General features: G+C 40.6%; 1 protein-coding gene across 2 annotated transcripts in view; it reads left to right on the plus strand.

Moving 5' to 3' along the window:
• PRELID2 (PRELI domain containing 2) overlaps positions 1–24,850 on the plus strand; it is an 88,833-nt gene that overhangs the window by 10,542 nt on the left and 53,441 nt on the right. The window contains exons 2-4 of one of the 2 annotated variants that reach the window (XM_007462399.1): positions 3,766–3,823; positions 6,698–6,771; positions 8,254–8,471. In XM_007462399.1, the coding sequence (XP_007462461.1) occupies positions 3,766–3,823; positions 6,698–6,771; positions 8,254–8,471 (350 nt within the window). The remainder of the gene's footprint in view (positions 1–3,765; positions 3,824–6,697; positions 6,772–8,253; positions 8,472–24,850) is intronic. The other variant, XM_007462400.1, reaches the window with a different exon arrangement.

The raw sequence follows: 24,850 nt of genomic DNA on the forward strand, positions 1-24,850 counted from the left end.
GCATTCCTGGTGGTGACCCTCTCTGAGCAGCCTTCCCTCTCTCGACCCCTTATTAGCTGACTTCAGGTACATTTTTGTGAATTCAACCATGAATATTCAAGTTACCACAAGATGGTGTCAGAAAATTTTGAGTAATGCCAGGTAGGGGGCGCCTCAGCACAATAAATCTTTAATTTAAAAAAAGTTAAAATATATGCCTTTCATGTCATGGTATTTAGCTATTGTAAATAAACCTCTGATTTCTTTTTCCATTCTCGTATGGAAGGAAACTTGAGGCTCACGTCTCTTCAACTCCAAAAGTAGTTGCATAGGAAAATGCCTTGAATCTTGCAAATGAGTTTACTAGCGTGAATAGTTTAGGATTTCTTGTGTTTGGCTGAGACAACTTCCATTTTACTTTGTAATTTGCAAGAAATGTCTAATGAGTGACCCTTAAATATTTTACAGTGGCTCCTCGTCATGATTTCCCAAGCCCCTGTTATCCCTTAGTCTGATTTATTTTCTCCTTATGTATTTTATTTTTTGTTTTTCTGACTAACATGTAAACTCTCTAAGAGGCTACAATTTTGTTTGTTTCATTGCTCTGTCCCTAGTGCCTGGAACAGTGCCTAGGTAGTCAGAAAACTGTTAAGTGAAGAATAGTTTCACTATTATTTAAATCGATACCCTTCACCCTAATAAGCAGATATTAAAGTTATATAAAAGCGTGAGTAAAGCATTTGGGTTTATAATCTTTAGGAATTTCACTGATAACTTTGTGAAGTAATCAGAACTTGGGAAATTTTTATCATTAGCCTTCTCTGGTGATTATGTTTCCAACCTCTTTCATAATTTAGTTCAGTCATCTTCCTACAACTTACAGTGTATTTGTAATAGTCAGTCAGGATGTATTGATGAATATAATAAAATGAGTAAAATAGAACTGTAGTAGAGGCAATATTCTCATACTCTCATTTTACCTTAGTATAAAAGTTCTGATTTCTATACACACACACACACACACACACACACACAATAAAAATTAAGGACATCTGTGTGAGTCTCAGATATCTCCCTCACTTCAAGGGTGTTGTGTAACTGAAACCCCCTTGCTGAGGGACAGAATAGCTAAACCTGACCCCCTGTGATGGACATTATCTTCAAAAAAATACTGAAGGTTAAACTTCAAGAAAACAAGCATTGTAATTTTGAGCATTTTTTTCTGGAGCAAACATGAATGAATGAATACATAAATATTTAAACAGCCATGTTGGGAAATTCCTTGGCAGTCCAGTGGTTAGGACTTGGTGCTTTCACTGCCGGGGCCTGGGTTTGATCCCTGGTGGGGGAACTAAGATCCTAAAAGCCACAAACAAACAAACAAACAAACAAAAAGGCAAGTTGTTGATTTGTTATCAAGCTTGCAGTTGCCCGGATGGGAGTGTGACTGGCAGAGTTTACGGCATGGGGTGTGAGGTGGTGTTGAGGATGTCAAGGGCATCTATGCTACGTTCATAGATTGGTTCCCCTGGTCCTCGAAGGGAGTAAGGTTTAGTTTCCACATTGATCCCAGAGGTCAGCAAGGTTCATCTTCCAGATTGTTCATTCATTCATTCATTCGGCAAATATTCATTGAGTGCCTGCTATGTGCCAGACACTGTGCTGGCTGGTGGAGATACAAAATTCCTGGTCTTGCAGAGTCTGTGTTCTTATCCCAGGTCTTTTGGGACCACAGATATCTTTAACAATGTGTGAAAATGATGGATCCTTTTCCCTGAAAAATCAGTCACTCAGTCAACCTCTTATACAAGCTGATGCATGCAGACACAGAGCTGCCGGGGGGTGGGGAAGAGCCCTGCTCACTGAGTTTTGTAGACCGTTTCCTGAGTTCAGAAGGCTTAAAGCTCAAGGTTACCAAGTGGAGGGCCCTGTCCCCTGTCCCCCGCCCCCGAGCCTGTTCGCTGCTCTCATCTCCCCTTCAGCACCTTACTGGATAAGACTTCCCTGTGATTTTCTTTTCATGTTAGATCGCATGATGAAGCAGTAAACCTCTGGGAATAGAGCCCGACAGGCGCTCAGCAGGCCTGGTCAGCAGCCTGCTTGTCCTCTGGCTTTGAGGACTTCTACTGTCTGAGTCTCTTTTTGCATCTGAGCAGTGGAAAGGGTAGGGTTTGAGTGACTGAGGTGTTTGAGGGTAGGTTAGGTGGGCAGGCCTTGAAGGCAAAAGAAAGTATCTGTGACTAAATTACAGTCTTGATGCTCATTAGCTGGGGGATTTTGAGCAAATGACTTAGTTTATCCAAGTTTAATTTCTCACAAGTGAAAGGGAAAAAAAAAACCCAGAATGTAACTCATGGAATAGTTTTGAGAATTAAACTGAAATAATATATTAAACTGCCTAGGACAAAAATGGTAGCTATTATCAGTTTTTTTTTCATAAATTTATTTTTGGCTGTGTTGGGTCCTCGTTGCTGCGCGTCACCTTTCTAGCTGTGGCGAGCAGGGGCTACTTTCGTTGCGGTGCACGCGCTGGCTTCTCATTGCAGTGGCTTCTCTTGTTGCGGAGCTCGGGCTCTGGGCACGCGGGCTCAGTAGTTGTGGTGCACGGGCTTAGTTGCTCCGTGGCATGTGGGATCTTCCGGACCAGGGCTCAAACCCACGTCCCTTGCATTGGCAGGTGGATTCTTTTTTTTTTTTCCTTTCTTATTAATTAATTAATTAATTTATTTTTGGCTGCGTTGGGTCTTCGTTGCTGCGCGTGGGCTTTCTTTTTAGTTGCGGTGAGCGGGGGCTACTCGTCATTGCCGTGCACGGGCCTCTCATTGCGGTGGCCTCTCTTGTCGCGGAGCACTGGCTCTAGGCGCGTGGGCTCTAGAGCGCAGGCTCAGTAGTTGTGGCGCACGGGCCTAGCTGCTCTGCAGCATGTGGGATCTTCCTGGACGAGGGCTCGAACCCGTGTCCCCTACATTGGCAGGCGGATTCCTAACCACTGTGCCACCAGGGAAGCCCTATCAGCTTTTTATTAACATGAAATTGTGTTTCAGGGGAATTTAATCAATAAATAAACTTTTTTTTTGTATCTTTTTATTGAAATATAGTTGATTTACAGTGCTGTGCCAGTTTCTTCTGTACAGCAAAGTGACTCAGCCATACACATATATACATAAATGAACTATTGAGCACTGGGCATAGACTCCTTCTGTGATTATACTCCTGTGATGCTGACCCAGCCACCAGGCAATAGTAAAGGACAATAGTGAAGGAATTCACTATGTATTGATACTAGGCCTGATTTAATTTTGTGGCTCTACCACTAACCAGCTGGGTGACCCTAAGCTTTCTGATTTTTTTTTAGTTTCCATTTAGTTTCTGAAAGATGGGATAATGATATCCCATGACCCAATCACAACAAAGAGGCTGATTTTAAAAAAGATCATGCAAGTAAAGCATTCAACACAGTGCCTCATACAAAGAACACGCTTGATTTATGTAAGGCTGGTTCAATATTAATAGTATTATTTATTAATTAGCTTAACCTAACCTCCCCCTCTCCATCCAGAGCTAGGTTGACTCCAAAGAAGGTTTCTCCTGATTTCATACAGGTCCAGTTGATGACAGCATCTACTTACCTATTCGAAACTAGTAAAATTAAGACTCTTGATTGAAAACTGGCCTTACAGATTGCTTGGATAATATTTACTGTTTCTGCAAATAACTGGTTACTATGAAGTAATTCACTTTGGTAAAAAAAAGAATGGTAATTTTTCTTTATGTGTTTTCATTTAGTATCCAAACCCCATGGATAAAAATGTCATCTCTGTAAAAATTGTGGAGGAAAAAAAAGGTAAGTGCTACTGATCTTTGTAAAGATGTGTGTCTTTGTGTGTGTGTGTAGCCTGTTATATATGTATATTTTTTTTTTTGCGATACGCGGGCCTCTCACTGCCGTGGCCTCTCGCATTGCGGAGCACAGGCTCCGGATGCGCAGGCTCAGCGGCCATTGCTCACGGGCCCAGCCGCTCCGCGGCATGTGGTATCTTCCCAGACCGGGGCAGAAACCCGTGTACCCTGCATTGGCAGGTTGACTCTCAACCACTGTGCCACCAGGGAAGCACTGGCCTTTTATATTTTAAACAGGTATATTAAGAGGTATAGTTCTGTATTCGAGGTGACTGATAGAAAAGAGCACCCGGCATTTCCAGCAGTAGAAGGCTTGCCTTATGCTCTTGTCACTTTCTACATTAAGAATTGATGACAGCTGTGGCAGTTTACATTTTTGAACACTTAATGTGTGCCAGGCACTCTTACTTTTATTAACTTAATCCTCAGAACAATGAGGTCACATGGCTATGTCTCTTGATATATTCATATATCATGTTATAGATGGCAAAATAGATATGACTAATAGCATGTATATGAGATGTGACTGAAAAATGATTGGATTATGGAATCAAAACTACTTAACAATACGGTTCAGTATTGACTATAGTAGGGCTTGACAAATTATGCTTGTGTTGCCTGTTGTTGTAAATAAAGTTTTATTGGCACACAGCTATGCCCATTTGTTTATGTATTATCTGTGCCTACTTCCTTATCACAACAACAGAGTTGTGGTAACAGAGACTGTATGGCCCACAAAACCTAAAATATTAATATTTACCATCTGGCGCTTTACAGAAGATGTTTACTGATCCTTATACTGGAGTGTAGGAGTCTTTCTTGTTCTCTGTCATTTACATCTCCGGTAGAAGCGTTTTCACTGTCAGTGTTTGAACTCGAGAGCTGGCAATGAAGGAAGCTATAATGATGCACATCATCAATGTGTAAACCTTTGGAGACACCCAGGCTCAGTCTACCATGCTCTTGAACCTTCTGAGAAATGAGATGTTCATTTTGTGACTCTGAGGCATTCTCTCTGCTTGGTGAAGAGAGAACTGTCTTTGCGAGGGTATTTCCTGCACTTCCAATAACTCTGTAAATATGATTAAAAGCCGTTTTCTCAGGTACCTGCTCTCGTAGGAGAAAGGTTTTATATGGCATTAGAAAAGTCTGATTTCAGGTCCTGATTTTGTTACTATCTACATGAACTAACTTCTTGGAGGCTCTATTTCTTCATCCGTTAAATGGGAAAATAATAACAACCTGCCTTTATGTTGTTCAGAAGATCAAATGATAGAACAATGTGCATGTTCCTAAGTGGTTAATTATAATTTCTACCACCGACAGGGGCATCTTTGCCTCTGGGAGTGGCTCATCCATTTTCACTACGTGTACTGCAGACATTGGATGAGATGGCCAAAGGCATGCCAGTGGGCAGAGGAGGTGAACCCATTTCTCACCCTACCAACAACTTCTGGGCACTCAGGGTGTTTGCACCAAGGTTCAGGGCTGTTATAGCCAGAGCTTTGAGAAACTGTAGGAACATGCTGAGTCACAGTAATTCACAGAGCAAAAGACAACACTTCAGAGTTTATATTTTTCACTGATTTGGTTTCCTTTTTTTCTCAACTCACATTTATTGTGTTTTTTTTTTTATGTCCCTAGTGCTATTCTGTAAACTTCTTTCCAAAACAGAATACTTCCAGCCACAGGGGGTCTGCTCCCCTACGAGAGAAGAATATGCCCAATATAATTAATAAGAGGTTTATTCAAAAAGAGTCATGTACCAAAATGGTCATTTCAGCTCTATTTACAATAGCCCGGAGATGGAAACAACTTAAGTGTTCATCATCGGATGAATGGATAAAGAAGATGTGGCACATATATACAATGGAATATTACTCAGCCATAAAAAGAAACGAAATTGAGCTATTTGTAATGAGGTGGATAGACCTAGAGTCTGTCATACAGAGGGAAGTAAGTCAGAAAGAAAAAGACAAATACTGTATGCTAACACATATATATGGAATTTAAGAAAAAAAAATGTCATGAAGAACCTAGGGGTAAGACAGGAATAAAGACAGACCTACTAGAGAATGGACTTGAGGATATAGGGAGCGGGAAGGGTAAGCTGTGACAAAGCGAGAGAGAGGCACTGACATATATACACTACCAAATGTAAGGTAGATAGCTAGTGGGAAGCAGCCGCATAGCACAGGGAGATCAGCTCGGTGCTTTGTGACCGCCTGGAGAGGTGGGATAGGGAGGGTGGGAGGGAGGGAGACGCAAGATGGAAGAGATATGGGAACATATGTATACGTATAACTGATTCAGTTTGTTATAAAGCAGAAACTAACACACCATTGTAAAGCAATTATACTCCAATAAAGATGTTAAAAAAAAAAAAAAAAAGTTTAAATTTGTAGCCAGAAACCTGTGCTTGAAAACATGTTTGGTGCAGAAGGTGGCAGAATCAGATTCTCCATTGTTTTGTTAAAACATTCTCTTCGTTGGAGCTGAGCAGGGGGCTCATTGGCCATGGCCATTGGAGTGTTGACATTGATAGTCCTGAGCAGTGAACAATTTACGATTCTTTCGTCCTTGAATTTAGAATGTGCAGTGTGAGTGGCTAGCTATTTTATCCTTATTCCTTGCTCACAGATATTTGGAGGGATTTGGCCCAGAAAAGTGGTCAGAGATGCTGGGTTTTGAGTTAAATATTTTCTCTGGGAATTCTACATATAGAAAATTGAGATTGACATTGAAAGTTTTATTGACATTAAAACAAGAATACGTTTCCGTCAGTTCTTTTTTGAGTGTAAAAATTTTCTGTTTCTAGATGTGTCCACAGGGATCATCTATAGAAAGAGGATTGCAGTCTGTCAAAATGTGGTTCCAGAAATTTTAAGGAAGGTAAATTCATTTCAAAATTTAATCAGATTTGGTGTAACGTTGGGTGTTTTCCAAATAGTCATGGAAAGAGATAGCATTTTCTGATGTGAAGGAGTGTTAGAACTTCCCCAGTTCTCCTACCTCAGAGCCCTTCAAAGGAAGAAATCTGTCTCCTGTCCATCCTCAGTTTTGACAGGTGCTACCAGAGCGAGTTTTTTTCCTGTCTGTTTTGTCTCTTTTGTGGCGGGCTCTTAGTGTACATAGAGATGGGCTACAATTATTTTAAAAGATACTTTGGACATTTTGCATGAAGTGGCCATCTTTTCTAATCTGTCCATGGTTAGATATGACTCTTAGGTAAGAATGATCAGAAGTGGGCAGACGGTAAATATTAAGTGTAATCTTCAGTAAGGAAGAGAAAAGCTTCAGTTTCCATTTTACTGTCAGTAAGAATGGTTTCGGGAGTGTAGTGTTTTCAGCACCCTCTGTAAGTCTTTTTGTGTGTGTTTCTGTAAAGTAATGGTATTGATGATGAAATCTTCATGATAGCATATTGTTTTCTCTCTTTGAAATCCTTGAGCACGCTGGTGATTGTTGGAAAAAGGTGAGTGAAATTTTTAATCCCATTGCTTTAACTGTAGAGGGATTATTGACAAGAGTCCTTTTAGAATCATCAGGAAATAGAGGAGAGTGACTTGCTGCGTACTTTTAAAAATGTCTCAGTCTTTTCAACCTGGAAGTGATCCTGTTTGTGATATAAAACCCAGCGGGGCTCCTGCCGGTTAGCTTGCAAATTGCTTTGCTGTGCTGTATGTAGAAAACATGGCAGCTTCCATCACTTTCTTATCATGGATTAAGACTCTGTTGCTTTCTTTAGTGGAAAGAAGGCTGATTTGACATTGAAAATGAACTTTCTTTTATTTTCCAGATAATAATATGTTGCAGTATGTGCAGCAAATTATTGCTGGCTTTTTCCCCAGAGTGTGTACCCTGCCTTTGCCCTGTATACATGCTTTGCATCTATTATTTAAAAAGGCATTCAACTTTGTCTTGTATCTCCATTCTTAAATAATTTAAGAACACCCTGACTTGTACAATTCTGCCTTTGTAGCTTTGCATGTTTCTTCCACCTAGGAAAGCATACATTTCTAGATATTGGGCAGAGTTTAAAATGAAGAAAATATTTTATCTGATATTGTCCTGCATGTGAGCCCATAAGTGGGCCCAATTAGAATCTGTCAATTTAAGAAGGCCATAATGGAGGCCCTAGAGGAGACACGAAGGAGGCTGATACTTTGCTTAGTGTTTAGCAGTTAGGGAAATCAGGCCAGGGACTATACAGGCTGTGTAAATCCTGGGCCATTTGCATGTCCTTACCAACATTTAGTAAGGTCATAGTATGTTTGATTATCAAGGACTTACAGCCATTGGTGAGCCATCATCCATATATCAGGATCACTTGTCCTCTTAATTCCCTAAGACTAAAAGCAACTCTGGACACAGTCCTTATGTAGCTTGTTCCTCCTAAATTCAGAAAACCATCTTCTGTCTTTTGGACAGGTGAACATTTTAAAGGTACCTAATGTCCAGTTAGAAGAGGAATCATGGTTGAATCCTCAGGAAAGGAACATGGCTATAAGGAGTCACTGCCTTACGTGGACACAATATGCATCCATGAAGGAAGAGTCTGTCTTCCGGGAAAGTATAGAAAATCCAAATTGGTAAGATCACCTGTGTGTGTGTGTGTGTGTGTGTGTGTGTGTGTGTGTGCGCATGTAGGTTGGGTGTGGGGAAGCACAAATGAGCACGCGTATTAAAAAGCTATGATTCCAGAGGGGCTTCCCTGGTGGCGCAGTGGTTGAGAGTCCGCCTGCCGATGCAGGGGAAACGGGTTCGTGCCCCGGTCCGGGAAGATTCCCACATGCCGCGGAGCGGCTGGGCCCGTGAGCCATGGCCGCTGGGCCTGCGCGTCCGGAGCCTGTGCTCCACAACGGGAGAGGCCACAGCAGTGAGAGGCCCGCGTACCACAAAAAAAAAAAAAATCACATCAAAAAGAATAAAGTACCTTGGAATAAACTTAACCAAGGAGGTGAAAGACCTATAAAAAAAAAAAAAAAAAAAAAAAAAAAAAAAAGCTATGATTCCATACTTATAACCTCTGTTTACAACTCACATAAATTATATACTATTAATTTTTAATCACACAAGTAATCAGTAAATAGATTTCCCTTTGGGAGAAAAATGACAGCTCAACTCCTTTCTGACTGTCCTATCCAATTTGGTGCCTTTTTGCCTTCTCCAGAGGCAGTGAGTGTTATCAGTGTATTGAGTATTCTTCCAGACCTTTAAGAGATACCTTCAGATATTCATAGAACCTGTATAGTATGGTTTTGATTTTCTTTTTTACATACATGCTTTCATTTTGTGTAAATCATTGTACACTTATCTTTTTCGTTTAGTAGAATGTTTCTAAACTTTATCCATTTGATGTCTGTAAAATCTAATTTATTCCTTTGAACTGCTGCATAGTGTTCAATCCTACCATTATACTATATTCTATTTAGCTCTTTTCCTTTCGGACAGATGTTCAGGTGGTTTCTAGTTACTCTTATATATATAAGCAGTACTGTAATATTTGTGAAGCATACGATCCTTGTATATTCTATGTGTGAATGTTTCTCTAAAGGAGAATTGATTTTATTATTGAAATATAGTTGACATACAGTATTATGTTAAAGGAGAATTTTTAGTTGTCAGGTTTATTGAGTTATTATTTACATACAAAATTTATTCTTCTTAGTGTACAATTCAATGCGTTTTGGCGAACACACACATATACAGTTGTGTAACCATTGCCACAATTAAGCTACAGAACACTTCAGGTAGATTTTAAAGAGCTATGTGCCAGGATAATTCCATGAGGAAAGAGTATCCTTTTCAACAAATGGTGCTGGCACAACTGCATATCCACATTCAAAAGAACGAAGATGGACCTCTATCTCACACCAAATACAAAATTAACTCAAAATGGATCAAAGAACTAAATGAAAGCGTTAAGACTATAAAACTCTTAGGAAAAAACAGGTGTAAATCTATGTGATCTTGGATTAGGCAGTAGTTTCTTAGCTATGACACCAAAAGCCCAAGCAACAAAAGAAAAAAATAGGTAAACTTGACTTCATCAAAATGAAAAACTTTTGTGCTTCAAAGGACACTGTCAAGAAGGTGAAAAGACAGCCTAACAAATGGGAGAAAATATTTGCAAACTGTAAAACTGATAAGGGTTTATTAGTATCCAGCATATGTAAAGGACTGTTACAACTCAGTAATAAAAAGACAACCCAATTAATAAATGGGCAAGGTATTTGAGTAGATATTTATCCAGAAAGGTATACAGATGACCAATAAGTACATGAAAAGATGCTCAACATCTTTAGTGTTTAGGAAAATGCAAATTAAAACCACATTGAGATACCACTTCAAACCTGCTAGGATGGCTGTAATAAAAAAGAGACACAGTAACAAGTGTTGGAAAGGATGTGGAGAAATTGGAACCCTCGCACACTGCTGGTGGGAATGTAAATGGTGCAGCTGCTGTGGAAAACGGTTTTTCAGTGCCTCAAACAGTTAAATGTAGAGTTACCACTTGACCCAGCAATTCTACATTGTATTGAAAAAAATCCACAAAAATTTGCAGGAATGTTCATAGCCCCATTATTTGTAATAGGCAGAATGTGGAAACAAGCCAAATGTCCTTCATCTGATGAATATATAACCAAATGTGGTATATCCATACAATGGAATATTATTCAGCCATAAAAAGAAATGGAGTAATGATTCACGTTACAATGTGGATGAAGCTTGAACACACTGTTTCCAGCGAAAGAAGCCAGTTGCAAAAGACCATATATTGTTTGAGTCAGTTGATTTGAAATGTCCGTAACAGGCAGATCCGTAGGGACAGAAAGTAGATTAGTGGTTGCCATGGGCAACGAGGGCAGGAGAAGAGGGAGTGAACTGCTGCTGGGTATGGAATTTCTCTTTGGGGTGATGAAAATATCCTGGAACTAGCGTTGATGGTTGCACACCTCTGAAAATACTAAAACCACTGAACTGTATACCTTAAAGGGGTGAATTTCATGGTATATGAATTATTCCTCGATAAAAGAAAGTTATGTGGCTGGTTCTCAGGACATTCATCTTTTAAGTTTATACAGATTCTGTCGCCAATATGTTAATAAGTTAATTTACACTCTCAGCAGCAGCACATGAAAGCTCATTTCCTACAATATTGCCAGGACTTAATATTAACATACTTTTTTATTTCTGCCAGTATAGTGGGTGAGAAATGATTAATTCCTTTGAAATAGGTTTACAAACAAAAGCAAACTATAACAAGCACCACAAGTTAATAGTGATTATTGCTGTGAACTATGATTTCAGAGGATAATTTACTGTATGTTTTTATGTTCTATATGGTTTGAGATTTTTATTTACCTGTCATTTTAAGGGAAATAAAGCCCTCAAACCCAAATAACTAAAAATCAGAAATCTAAAATCCGTCTGAAGCCCCATCACTTGTTCAAATCATTTCTGCTCCCCATAATTTTGGTCCTATAGTGATAATTCTGGAATGCTCCAGCAGCACACTGGGTGAGTATTAATGCCAAGTCTTATTAGTGTCTGAGGTGGGCTTGCTCTGAACCACCCACTAGCTTTTTTCTTCTTAGTCTCCCTCCTGTCAAGAGCTTCACATAGAACATAGATGTTTAGGATTAACTATAAAAGTTGTGGGTAAAGAATAGAGCTTTTTTTTTCTTTTTTTGTAGAAGTGGTAAAAGGACAGAATTGGCTGATTTTATGCAAAAAGCACAGAAGTCTTTCATATACCTCATTTTAGCCTCATTTTATCAGCTGCCTGGACTGTCGGCTGGTCTGAAAAGCAGTACTAAACCTTCATCTGTTCTTTGTAAAATAATAACTGTCCTGGAGAATCCAAGAAAGTGTCCTGCAGGACCTTTTTCCATTGTGTGTTTTTAAAAATTATTTTTTAAGTAGTCATTCTGATTTTGGAAAAAATGTTGCATGTATCTTGTAAAAACCACTAAATTCAGGGGAAAAAGAAGCAATTTTCATCATCTAATAATAATGTCTGTTTACATAAGTTTCTTGGTCCAATCCTAATGGCATTTAGATTGTTTCTGAATTTTTCGCTATTATAAACAATGCTGTGATGAAATCCCTATGATTACATATTTCCTCACTTATTCAATGACCTTTTGATGTCGATGGGACAGGTGGGATTTCTGGGTCAATTCAAAGGTTATGTGCATTTTAGATTTTGATACATATTACCAGATTCCTCTGTAAAAAGTTTGACCAACTACACCTTTTCCTTTCTTTGGTTTGTTATGTTCCTGTCCTCTGCAAAACCCTCTCTTTTTAATGATTGACACAGCAGGCCAGTATTTATTGACTCCTATTATGTCAAGGTCAAAGCTAGATCCTTCACCTGAGGTGTTTTGAAGCTAAGGTTAAATAACTTACCCAAAGAGAGATGGTCACTAAGTTGCCCAGCCAGTTTGTGACCCCACCTTGAGCAAAGTGGTGACACAGGAATATGGACATTTTTAAAGGATGGACTGAATCTCAAACTGTAGGTTGCTTTGGATTCCAGGTTATGGAGAATGGGTTTTGTTCTTCTGGCAACAAGCAGTCCCACAGAGGTTTCTGAGCAGGGGATGATGTAATGACAGCTGTGATTTAGGCTCTGGGAAACTTATTGTTTCTTAGGTCTTGACATGGATTTAGAAAGGCATTTTAGGTGGACATTCTAAATGAGTGGGGAATCTTGGGGGGACATGAAAGAAAGGACCCATTATTATTTCCATTCCCCTCCTTTGCAGGGAATGTGAGAGTAAGGGCTATCCACTGCACCCAGAAGATGAAATATGGACAATTTTTTTTTAAAGAAAAAAAAATGCTGTCACGGCTGCTGAGTCTAAAATTAGACTTTCAAGCTGTGTGTTGGTAAGCAGGTGTGGATGTGTGACGGGAAACCAGATGTCATTCTGTCCCTGTGCGTGGCCTGTCGGCTCAATGCAGAGATGGCCTGAAATGGGTTTCCCGTAGAATCTGGCCAAGCCTTGCTCTGTGTCTCTTTACATAGATCCAGTTTTGGCTTTCTGCTGATGTCTCTGCAGTTGTGGCACCTTCTTGGGCAAGAGCTCCTTTGGTCTTTCTCTGTCTGTGTATCACACAACTGGGTATTTCTAATATGCTTTCTTCCTTTATTAACTTCATTGGACGTTTTTTCTCTGCAGTTTTTATGGAATGGAGTTTACATCCTTTTCAGAAGCTAGAGTGATGTGATGTTTTGCACTCATCTCAAATTTTCCAGAGTCCAGCTTGGCACTCCATGCCTCAGAGACGTCCTCCTATACTAGTTCTGTCCCTTCTCCTATACCCATCAGGCCACCTTCCACAGCAAATTACAGACACCCTGACTCAGGTGATTCCAGCCATCACTTATTTATGTTTACTAGGTGCCAGCCTCTGTTCTAAGTGCTTGATATATGTATGTATTTGTGTATATATGAGTTTATATATATAAATTCATTTAATTCTCATAGCAACCCTATGAGGTTGGAACTATTATTATGCCCATTTTACAACTTGAGGCTTAGAGAAGTTAAGTAACTTATACTAGCTAAGATGGCCAGTAAGTGTCAGAGTCAGATTCAGACCCCAGGTGGTTTGGCTGCAGAATCTATGCTGCTGGCAATGGCGCTGTCCTTCCTCTTAGTAAGGAGCTCTATTATCTCATAACCAAGTGGGGTACAGTCTCATAGTTGTTCTTTCGGCTCCACCCTTCCCTGTGTATCCAATTTTTTTTTCAATTTTGTTTAGCTCGTGGCTGCCAGCAGCAACTAGGGTAGCACACATATTTGTCCTCATTTAGTGAGGGAAAGAAACCTGTGAGAGGGAGAGAACCCATCCCAACCAAGAGGGAAAAGGCCTTTCCCTGAATCTCTTAGCGTCAGCCTCAATCACCTGCTACCTCATGGACCAGTAAGAGTGATCAGAGGCTGATATCGGCTGACTGGCCCTCACCAGTCAGGATCTGCCCCTAGAGCTGGGGGTGGGAATCCCTTCCCTCTGAAACACATGGGCTGCATGGGAGAGGGATGGGCACCTGGACACAAACACCACTAGAGTATAGTAAGAAGGACCACTGCATACCGGTTTTCCTCTTCAACATGGTACCCATTGTCTTTGTTATGCTTTGGAAGTGATAAACGCTACAGCAAGTGAATACAGGGATATCTCTGTACCAGTCATTGGGCCTCCCAAGGGACAGGAACCAGGAACTAAGACAGTCTCACAGGCTCTTGTCTTTCCATACCTGGCTCAATTGTCCAAAATACAGATCTACTTTATTACCCAGCCAGCCTGGCTCCTCCAGGCCCGTGCAGGGTCTCTCCTGTCCTGTGTCACGGTAACTGACTAGATTCTGGGGTTAGAAACCACTTCTGAAACTAAAATTATATGCCCTGGCACAATTTATTCCGCTTCTCTAAGCCTCAGTGTCCTCATCTGTATGATGGGGATGATATCCCTACCTTGGAGGGCTGTTGTGAGAATCAAATGAGTTGGTGCACGCAGAGAGCTTAGAGCAGCACCTGCCCGTAGTGGTCAATAAATGTTAGTGCTCAACATCGTGACTGTTATTGTTGCTGTCATCCTCATCTTCTTAAAAATTCACATGACTTTTGACTCTGATCCTAAGCATGTACTATTTTAATACAGAAACAGTGTTTATGGTTATTTCCATCACACCGCGGGGAGATGTTTCACGTTGTGATTTTGCATTCCCCTGGTTCACCGTCGCTGGGGGTATGAGCTCCTCAGTTCGAGAGTCATGGGAGTAGGAACACTTCTCTGTTAGTTCCAGAGTGAGATTGAAGCGCTGGAGAGCATAGCATGCAGGGGTCAGGGCAAGCGTTTGGCATGGATTGAATTCTCCTGGATTTGGGGTTCTCGGCGCCTGTTATGACCACGGCTGCTGTAGACCCAGGACTGTCACGTGCAGTGCTCTGAGGAGCTGACTGGGTTTCCAGAGTCAGAGATGCTGGGGGCAAGGCACAGCTTGGCCTTGGGACACTTGGGCCAAATCAGAGAATAGAAAAATGAATCTTAATCTGAACTAAAAAAAATCAGAAGTCAGCTCTCGGGGGAACGTGCTTTATTTTTCTTTCTTTATTTATGTTTTTGGCTGTGCCACATGGCCTGCGGGATCTTCCCTGACCAGGGATCGAACCCCAGTCCCCTGCATTGGGAGCGATGAGTCTTAACCAATGGACTGCAAGGGAAATCCTGTGCTTTGTTTATTATGTAGAGTAGGACACAGGCACTTACTCTTGGAAGTGGGGAAAGGAGTGCACTATTTTAGATTTTTCAGAATGAAAAATCATGATTTCTGCCCTCTGAAACATTACTTTCCAAGATAAGCGTGTTAATTGCTTACGCTTTTGCATTTGCTTCCAGACTTTTTAATTTTTAAAAAATTTTAAGCATCTTTATTGGAGTATAATTGCTTTACAGTGGTGTGTTAGTTTCTGCTTTATAACAAAGTGAGTCAGCTCTACATATACATATATCCCCATATCCCCTCCCTCTTGCGTCTCCCTCCCACCCTCCCTATCCCACCCGTCTAGGTGGTCACAAAGCACTGAGCTGATATCCCTGTGCTATGCGGCTGCTTCCCACTAGCAATCGGTTTTACATTTGGTAGTGTATATATGTCCATGTCACTCTCTCACTTCATCCCAGCTTACCCTTCCCCCTCCCTGTGTCCTCAAGTCCGTTCTCTAGTAATTCTGCATCTTTATTCCCATCCTGCCTCTAGGTTCTTCATGACCACTTTTTTTTTTTTTTAGATTCCATATATATGTGTTAGCATATGGTATTTGTTTTTCTCTTTCTGACTTTCTTCACTCTGTATGACAGACTCTAGGTCCATCCACCTCGCTATAAATAACTCAGTTTCGTTTCTTTATATGGCTGAGTAATATTCCATTGTATATATGTGCCACATCTTTTTCCATTCATCTGTCAATGGACACTTAGGTTGCTTCCATGTCCTGGCTGTTGTAAATAGAGCTGCAGTGAACATTGTGGTACATGACTCTTTTTGAATTATGGTTTTCTCAGGGTATATGCCCAGTAGTGGGATTGCTGGGTGGTATGGTAGTTCTATTTGAGTTTTTTAAGGAACCTCCATACTGTTCTCCATAGTGGCTGTATCAATTTACATTCCCACCAACAGTGCAAGAGGGTTCGCTTTTCTCCACATCCTCTCCAGCATTTATTGTTTGAAGATATTTTGATGATGGCCGTTCTGACTGGTGTGAGGTGATATCTCATTGTAGTTTGGATTTGCATTTCTCTAATGATTAATGATGTTGAGCATTCTTTCATGTGTTTATTGGCAATCTGTATATCTTCTTTGGAGAAGTATCTATTTAGGTCTTCTGCCCATTTTTAGATGGGGTTGTTTGCTTTGTTGTTATTGAACTGCATGAGCTGTTTGTAGATTTTGGAGATTAATCCTTAGTCAGTTGCTTCATTTGCAAATAGCTTCTCCCATTTTGAGGATTGTCTTTTCGTCGTGTTTATGGTTTCCTTTGCTGTGCAAAAGTTTTTAAGTTTCATTAGGTCCCATTTGTTTATTTTTGTTTTTATTTCCATTTCTCTAGGAGGTGGGTCAAAAAGGATCTTGCTGTTATTTATGTCATAGAGAGTTCTGCCTATGTTTTCCTCTAAGACTTTTACAGTGTCTGGCCTTACATTTAGGTCTTTAATCCATTTTGAGTTTATTTTTGTGTATGGTGTTAGGGAGTGTTCTAATTTCATTCTTTTACATGCAGCTGTCCAGTTTTCCCGGCACCAGTTATTGAAGAGGCTGTCTTTTCTCCATTGTATATTCTTGCCTCCTTAATCAAAAATAAGTTGACCATATGTGTGTGGGTTTACCTCTGGGCTTTCTATCCTGTTCCATTGATCTGTATTTCTGTTTTTGTGCCAGTACCATACTGTCTTGATTACTGTAACTTTGTATTATAGTCTGAAGTCAGGGAGCCTGATTCCTCCAGCTCTGTTTTCCTTTCTCAAGATTGCTTTGGCTCTTCGGGGTCTTCTGTGTTTCCATACAAATTGTGAAATTTTTTGTTCTAGTTCTGTGAAAAATGCCATTTGTAGTTTGATAGGGATTGCATTGAATCTGTAGATTGCTTTGGGTAGTATAATCATTTTCACAATGTTGATTCTTCCAATCCAAGAACATGGTATATCTCTCCATCTGTTTGTATCATCTTTAATTTCTTTCATCACTATCTTGTAGTTTTCTGCATACAGGTCTCTTGTCTCCTTAGGTAGGTTTATTCCTACGTATTTTATTCTTTTTGTTGCAATGGTAAATGGGAGTGTTTTCTTGATTTCACTTTCGATTTTTCATCATTAGTGTATAGGAATGCAAGGGATTTCTGTGCATTAATTTTGTATCCTGCTACTTCACCAAATTCATTGATTAGCTCTAGTAGTTTTCTGGTAGCATCTTTAGGATTCTCTATGTATAGTATCATGTCATCTGCAAACAGTGACAGCTGTACTTCTTCTTTTCCGATTTGGATTCCTTTTATTTCTTTTTCTTCTCTTATTGCTGTGACTAAAACTTCCAAAACTATGGCAAATAAGAGTGGTGAGAGTGGGCAACCTTGTCGTGTTCCTGATCTTAGTGGAAATGGTTTCAGTTTTTCACCATTGAGGATGATGTTGGCTATGGGTTTGTCATATATGGTCTTTATTATGTTGAGGTAAGTTCTCTCTATCCCTACTTTCTGGAGGGTTTTTATCTTAAAGGGGTGTTGAATTTTGTCCACAGCTTTTTCTGCATTTACTGAGGTGATCATATGGTTTTTATTCTTCAATTTGTTAATATGTTGTATCACATTGATTGATTTGTGTATATTGAAGAATCCTTGCATTCCTGGGATAAACCCCACTTGATCATGGTGTATGATCCTTTTAATGTGCCGTTGGATTCTGTTTGCTAGTATTTTGTTGAGGATTTTTGTGTCTGTGTTCATCACTGATATTAGCATGTAGTGTCTTCTTTTGTGATATCTTTGTCCAGTTTTGGTATCAGGCTGATGGTGGCCTCATAGAATGAGTTTGGGAGTGTTCCTCCCTCTGCTATATTTTGGAAGAGTTTGGGAAGGATAGGTGTTAGCTCTTCTCTCAGTGTTTGATAGAATATGCCTGTGAAGCCATCTGTTCCTGGGCTTTTGTTTGTTGGAAGGTTTTTAATCACGGTTTCAATTTCAGTGCTTGTGATTGGTCTGTTTATATTTTCTATTTCTTCCTGGTTCAGTCTCGGAAGGTTGTACTTTTTAAGAATTTGTCCATTTCATCCAGGCTGTCCATTTTATTGGAATATAGTTGCTTGTAGTAATCTCTCATGATCCTTTGTATTTCTGCAGGGTTAGTTGTTACTTCTCCTTTTTCATTTCTAATTCTATTGATTTGAGTCTTCTCTCTTTTTTTCTTGGTGAGTCAGGCTAATGGTTTTTCAATTTTGTTTATCTTCTTAAAGAACCAGATTTTAGTTTTATTGATGTTTGCTCTCGTTTCCTTCGTTTCTTTTTCATTTATTTCTGATGTGATCTTTATGATTTCTTCCTTCTGCTAACTTTAGGGTTTTTTTGTCCTTCTTTCTCTAATTGCTTTAGGTGTAAAGTTAGGTTGCTTATTTGAGATGTTTCTTGTTTCTTAAGGTAGGATTCTATTGCTATAAACTTCCCTCTTAGAACTGCCTTTGCTGCATCCCATAGGTTTTGGGTCATCGTGTTTTCATTGTCATTTGTTTCTAGGTATTTTTCGGTTTCCTCTTGGGTTTCTGCAGTGATCTCTTGGTTATTAAGTAGTGTATTGTTTAGCCTCCATATGTTTGTATTTTTTACAGATTTTTTCCTGTGATTGATATCTAGTGTCATAGAGTTGTGGTCGGAAAGGATACTTCATATGATATGATCTCAGTTTTCTTAAATTTACCAAGGCCTGATTTGTGACCCAAGATATGATCTATCCTGGAGAATGTTCCATGAGCACTTGAGAAGAAAGTGTATTCTTTTGTTTTTGGCTGGAATGTCCTATAAAAATCAATTAAGTCCATCTTGTTTAATGAATCATTTAAAGCTGTGTTTCCTTATTTATTTTCATTTTGGATGATCTGTCCATTCGTGAAAGTGGGGTGTTAAAGTCCCGTACTATGATTATGTTACTGTCGATTTCCGCCTTGCGTTACTGTCAATTTCCCCTTTTTATGGCTGTTAGCATTTGCCTTATGTATTGAGGTGCTCCTATGTTGGGTGCATAAATATTTACAATTGTTATATCTTCTTCTTGGATTGATCCCTTGATCATTATGTAGTGTCCTTCTTTGTCTCTTGTCATAGTCTTTGTAACAAAGTCTGTTTGTCTGATATGTGAATTGCTACTCCAGCTTTCTTTTGATTTCCATTTGCATGGAATATCTTTTTCCACCCCCTCACTTTCAGTCTGTGTGTGTCCCTGGGTCTGAAGTGGGTCTCTTGTAGACGTTGTTTTTGTATCCATTCAGCCAGTCTATGTCTTTCGGTTGGACCACTTAATCCATTTACATTTAAGGTAATTATCGATATGTATGTTCCTATTACCATTTACTTAATTGTTTTGTGTTTGTTATTGTAAGTCTTTTCCTTCTCTTGTTTCCTGCCTAGAGAAGTTCCTTTAGCATTTGTTATAAAGCTGGTTTGGAGGTGCTGAATTCTCTTAGCTTTTGCTTGTCTGTAAAGCTTTTAATTTCTCCGTCAAATATGAATGAGATCTTTGCTGGGTGGAGTAATCTTGATTGTAGGTTTTTCCCTTTCATCACTTTTAAGTATGTCCTGCCACTCCCTTCTTGCTTGCAGAGTTTCTGCTGAAAGGTCAGCTGTTAACCTTATGGGGATTCCCTTGTATGTTATTTGTTGTTTTTCCCTTGCTGCTTTTAATATTTTTCTTTGTATTTAATTTTTGATAATTCGATTAATGTGTCTTGGCATGTTTCTCCTTGGATTTATCCCTGTATGGGACTCTGTGTGCTTCCTGGACTTGATTGACTATTTCCTTACCCGTATTAGGGAAGTTTTCAACTATACTGTCTTCAAATATTTTCTCAGTCCCTTTCTTTTTCCCTTCTTCTTCTGGGACCCCTATAATTTGAATCTTGGTGCGTTTAATGTTGTCCCAGAGGTCTCTGAGACTGTCCTCAATTCTTTTCATTCTTTTTTCTTTATTCTGCTCTGTGCTAGTTATTTCCACTAATTTATCCTCCAGGTCACTTATCCATTCTCCAGCCTCAGTTATTCTGCTATTGATTCCTTCTAGAGAATTGTTAAGTGCATTTACTGTGTCGTTCATCATTGTTTGTTTGCTCTTTAGTTTTTCTAGATCCTTTTTAAACGTTTCTTATGTTTTCTCCATTCTATTTCCAAGATTTTGGATCATCTTTACTATCATTACTCTGAATTCTTTTTCAGGTAGACTGCCTGTTTCCTCTTCATTTGTTGGGTCTGGTGGGTATTTACCTTGCTCCTTCATCTGCTGTGTGTTTTCTGTTTTCTCATTTTGCTTAACTTACTGTGTTTGGGGTCTCCTTTTTGCAGGCTGCAGGTTCGTAGTTCCCCTTGTTTTTGGTGTCTGCCCCCAGTGGCTTGGGTTGGTTCAGTGGGTTGTGTATGCTTCCTGGTGGAGGGGACTGGTGTCTGTGTTCTGGTGGATGAGGCTGGATCTTGTCTTTCTGGTGGGCAGGTCTGTGTCTGGTGGTGTGTTTTAGAGTGTCTGTGACCTTATGTTTTTAGGCAGCCTCTCTGCTAATGGGTGGGCTGGTTTTCCTGTCTTGCTAGTTGTTTGGCATAGGGTGTCCAGCACTGTAGCTTGCTGGTCGTTGAGTGAAGCTGGGTGCTGGTGTTGAGATGGCGATCTCTGGGAGATTTTCGCCATTTGATATTACATGGAGCTGGGAGGTCTCTGGTGGACCAGTGTCGTGAACTCGGCTCTCCTACTTCAGAGACACAGGCATGACGCCCAGCCAGAGCAGCAAGACCCTGTCATCTACATGGCTCAGAATAAAAGGGAGAAAAGAAAGAAAGAAAGGAAGAAAAGGAAGGAAGGAAGGAAGGAAGGGAAAGAAAGAAAAGGTAAAATAAAATAAGATAAAGTTATTAAAATAAAAAATAATTATTAAAAATAAAAAAGTTGAAAAGTCATAAAAAAAGAGAAAGAAAGAAGAGAGCAACCAAACCAAAACACAAATCCACCAATGATAACAAGCACTAAAAACTATCCTAAAAAGAAATCCCCCCAAAAAAGAAAAACACAGACAGAACCCTAGGACAAATGGTAAAAGCAAAGCTATACAGACAAAATCACACACGGAAGCATACACATTCACACTCACAAAAAGAGAAAAAGAAAAAAAATATATATCATTGCTCCCAAAGTCCACTGCCTCAATTTGGGGTGATTAATTGTCTATTCAGGAATTCCACAGATGCAGGTACATCAAGTTGATTGTGGAGATTTAATCCTCTGCTCCTTAGGCTCCTGGGAGAGATTTCCCTTTCTCTTCTTTGTTCGCACAGCTCCTGGGGTTCAGCTTTGGATTTGGCCCCGCCTCTGTGTGTAGGTTGCCTGAGAGCATCTGTTCTTCACTCCGACAGGACAGGGTTAAAGGAGCAGCTGATTCGGGGGCTCTGGCTCACTCAGGCCGGGGGGGGGGGGCGGGGGGGGGCTGCGGGGCGGGCCTGCAGCGGCAGAGGCCTGCATGACGTTGCCCCAGCCTGAGGCGCGCCGTGCGTTCTCCCGGGAAGTTGTCCCTGGATCAGGGGACCCTGGCAGTGCTGGGCTGCACAGGCTCCCGGGAGGGGAGGTGTGGATAGTGACCTGTGCTTGCACACAGGCTTCTTGGTGGCGACAGCAGCAGCCTTAGTGTTTCATGCCCGTCTCTGGGGTCCACTCTGATAGCTGTGGCTCATTCCCGTCCCTGGAGCTCGTTTAGGCGGTGCTCTGAATCCCCTCTCCTTTCGCACACCGAAACAATGGTCTCTTGCCTCTTAGCCAGTTCCAGAGTGTTTCCCGTACTCCCTCCCGGCTAGCTGTGGCGCGCTAGCCCCCTTCATTCTGTGTTCACGCAGCCAACCCCAGTTCTTTCCCTTGGATCTGACCTCCGAAGCCCGAGCCTCAGCTCCCAGCCCCCGCCCGCCCCGGCGGGTGAGCAGACAAGCCTATCAGGCTGGTGAGTGCTGGTCGGCATCATCCTCTGTGCGGGAATCTCTCCGCTTTGCCCTCCGCACCCCTGTGGCTGCGCTCTCCTCCATGGATCCGAAGCTCCCCGCTCCGCCCCCCGCAGTCTCCGCCTGTGAAGGGGCTTCCTGGTGTGTGGAAACCTTTCCTCCTTCACAGCTCCCTCCCACTGGCGCAGGTCCCGTCCCAATTCTTCTGTGTCTGTTTATTCTTTTTTCTTTAGCCCTACCCAGGTACGTGGGGAGCTTCTTGCCTTTTGGGAAGTCTGAGGTCTTCTGCCAGCGTTCAGTAGGTGTTCTGTAGGAGCTGTTCCTCATGTAGATGTATTTCTGATGTATCTGTGGGGAGGAAGGTGATCTCCACATCTTACTCCTCCATCTTGAAGCTCCTCCTCTTTCTAGACTTTAAAATGTATTTATCTGTCAGTCCGGGTTCTTTTCCTTATAATAAATAGATTTTTATTGTACTATGTGGGAATGTAATTGATATGCACTGGATTTGGTTTTAATAACATTTACTGTATCCAAGTAATGTAATTCTAAAAGATAATCATCTTATAAAAGTATTTTCTTGGGCTTTGCTCTTTCACCATAACTGTGTGTGTTTTGGTGCTAAATAAAAACTGTTATCTTGAAGCAGGATTTAAGTTATCACTGTCACTGGAGACTCATGCTGTTCATGAGGGTACAGAGCTGGGTTTTGCTTCTGAGTGACAAGACCATAATCCCTTACTCAGCACTGAGCATCATGATGGCTCATGTCTTCACCTTTCCGTGTCTAAGAGCTTCTGCTTATCCACTGAGGCTTGCAAACCTTATTTCTGAGATTTGGAGATGTTCAGCCTAGTAGAATGTTTGTTAATAACATTGGTTATGTTGACTCAACATTTATAAGATATCAAAAAAACATCCTACCTGCAATATAGTAAAAGAAACAAAATAGCCAAAATCAAACTTAGCACACAGATTAAACGACTCGGATTAGCAGCTGTTCTTAGTTCAGTAAGTTTTCGTTATCACTGAAGTGACTCATATGAATATTCTTTGTTCTGTTAAATAAGGTATATAATATTTTTAATTTTTAATTTTTAAATTTCTGGATTAAAACATCCCAAGTCTCAAGTATTAATTTGGTGATTCACAAATAGTATAATTTGCATGTTTCGAGAGACTAATTGTTGGGCATTTTTTGTTGGTATTTGTTTTTTCCGTATTCTGAAGTACTTTTTTCCCAGGAGCAAATTTGGTAGTTTGGTGACTTGCATGCATTTGGCAGTAGCCTTTTTAGTTGACCTCCAAGCTTGTTTTCATTGAGGTATTAAAATATTCTGGCTTTGTCAACTTTACTTAGGAATGATTCCTAAGCCTCGATCATGATGATAAAGGTCTTGAGGGTGTTGTTATCTAATATCCTGAATAAAAACCACTGTATTCATCCCCAAACAGGATGCCCTGTGCTTATATTGACCTTGATTTCCCATGCACTAGTGGGTGATGAGATAATTAGCAGAACGTACTGCCAGTTATAGAACACAGAGCACCAGTGCCTTTTCTGTAAATATGGCAGGCGTCTGGGCAAGAGCCTTATTTTCCACTCAGTAAGACTGCCCTACAAAGATACGTTTGTGTCCATATAATCAGGGCCTTTCTCTGCTTTTCCATCCTGTTGCACCCCTGCATCTGGCACAGTGCTGGGCTCACAGAGGAGGCTCCGTGGCCGTTTGTTGAATGAATGGCAGATTATATGCTTCTTATGGGCTGAAAAGGGGACTGGCAGAAAGGGCACATGCAGATTGGGGAAGTCTGATAGGATTTGGTAGGAAATTCGGTGTAGAGGGACTCTTGAACCCAGTAATATGGATACTTCTCTGCTGGTTTTTGCTGCTTGGTCGCTTACATGCTGTTGAACTCTGGGAGAAGGGATAAAGCTGGCCTGAGATCCCTCACAGAGTGGTGTGAAGATTTAATAAGATAATAAATGCCCTACACTTGGGGAGTATAAAGCACTAGATAATGTAGGTTGTTGTTGGAACTAATGGTGAATAAATGCTGTTTTCAAAGTGCCGTGTTTCCTTAAAGGTACTAACTTTGACAAGTGGAGTAAGCTGTTTTATTGAAAATGGAGGTGATGATTGAACTGGAAACAATGATGTTTAGCCAAGAGAGCATTCTGTGCCATTTACAAGTAAGAGCTTTTGAAATATATTAGTGAATGCCTATTGATTTTTTTTTTTTCCTCTCCCATCCTCCTTTGCCCTTTGGTTTTCAGTTATGTATTAGTGAAGGGTTGGGGGGAGTTTAAAAGTGTGGGTTCATTGTGGTGATTCTAGTTTTGTTGGCGTGGGCTGGCTCCTGGGAGTCAATATATTTAAAGTTTTCCCGGTGAATCTGTTGAGCCTCCAGATTTGGGAACCCTTGATAATTAGTTAGTATCCTCTGGTTACAGTGGAAAGCAGACATACAGCTGGCACCCCTTTTGGAGCTCTGTTTTGTGCAAAGTTCCTGTTAATCTTATAAAGCATGAGCAGTTGATAATCTGACACTCCAGCAAACAGTAAGCACTTCTTGGCAGAAACACCCTGCTAAAAAGTTTAGCAAAATTTGGATTAACTCTTCTGGAATCTCTTATGGAGCAGAGAGGCCAGTTTAATTTCCTTCCTCCCTTCCTCCCTCCCTCCCTCCCTCCCTCCCTCCTTCTCTCCCTCCCTCCCTCCCTT

This window comes from Lipotes vexillifer, unplaced genomic scaffold (assembly GCF_000442215.2).
Source record: "Lipotes vexillifer unplaced genomic scaffold, Lipotes_vexillifer_v1.1 scaffold1068, whole genome shotgun sequence".
Classification (NCBI taxonomy): Eukaryota; Metazoa; Chordata; class Mammalia; order Artiodactyla; family Lipotidae; genus Lipotes; species Lipotes vexillifer.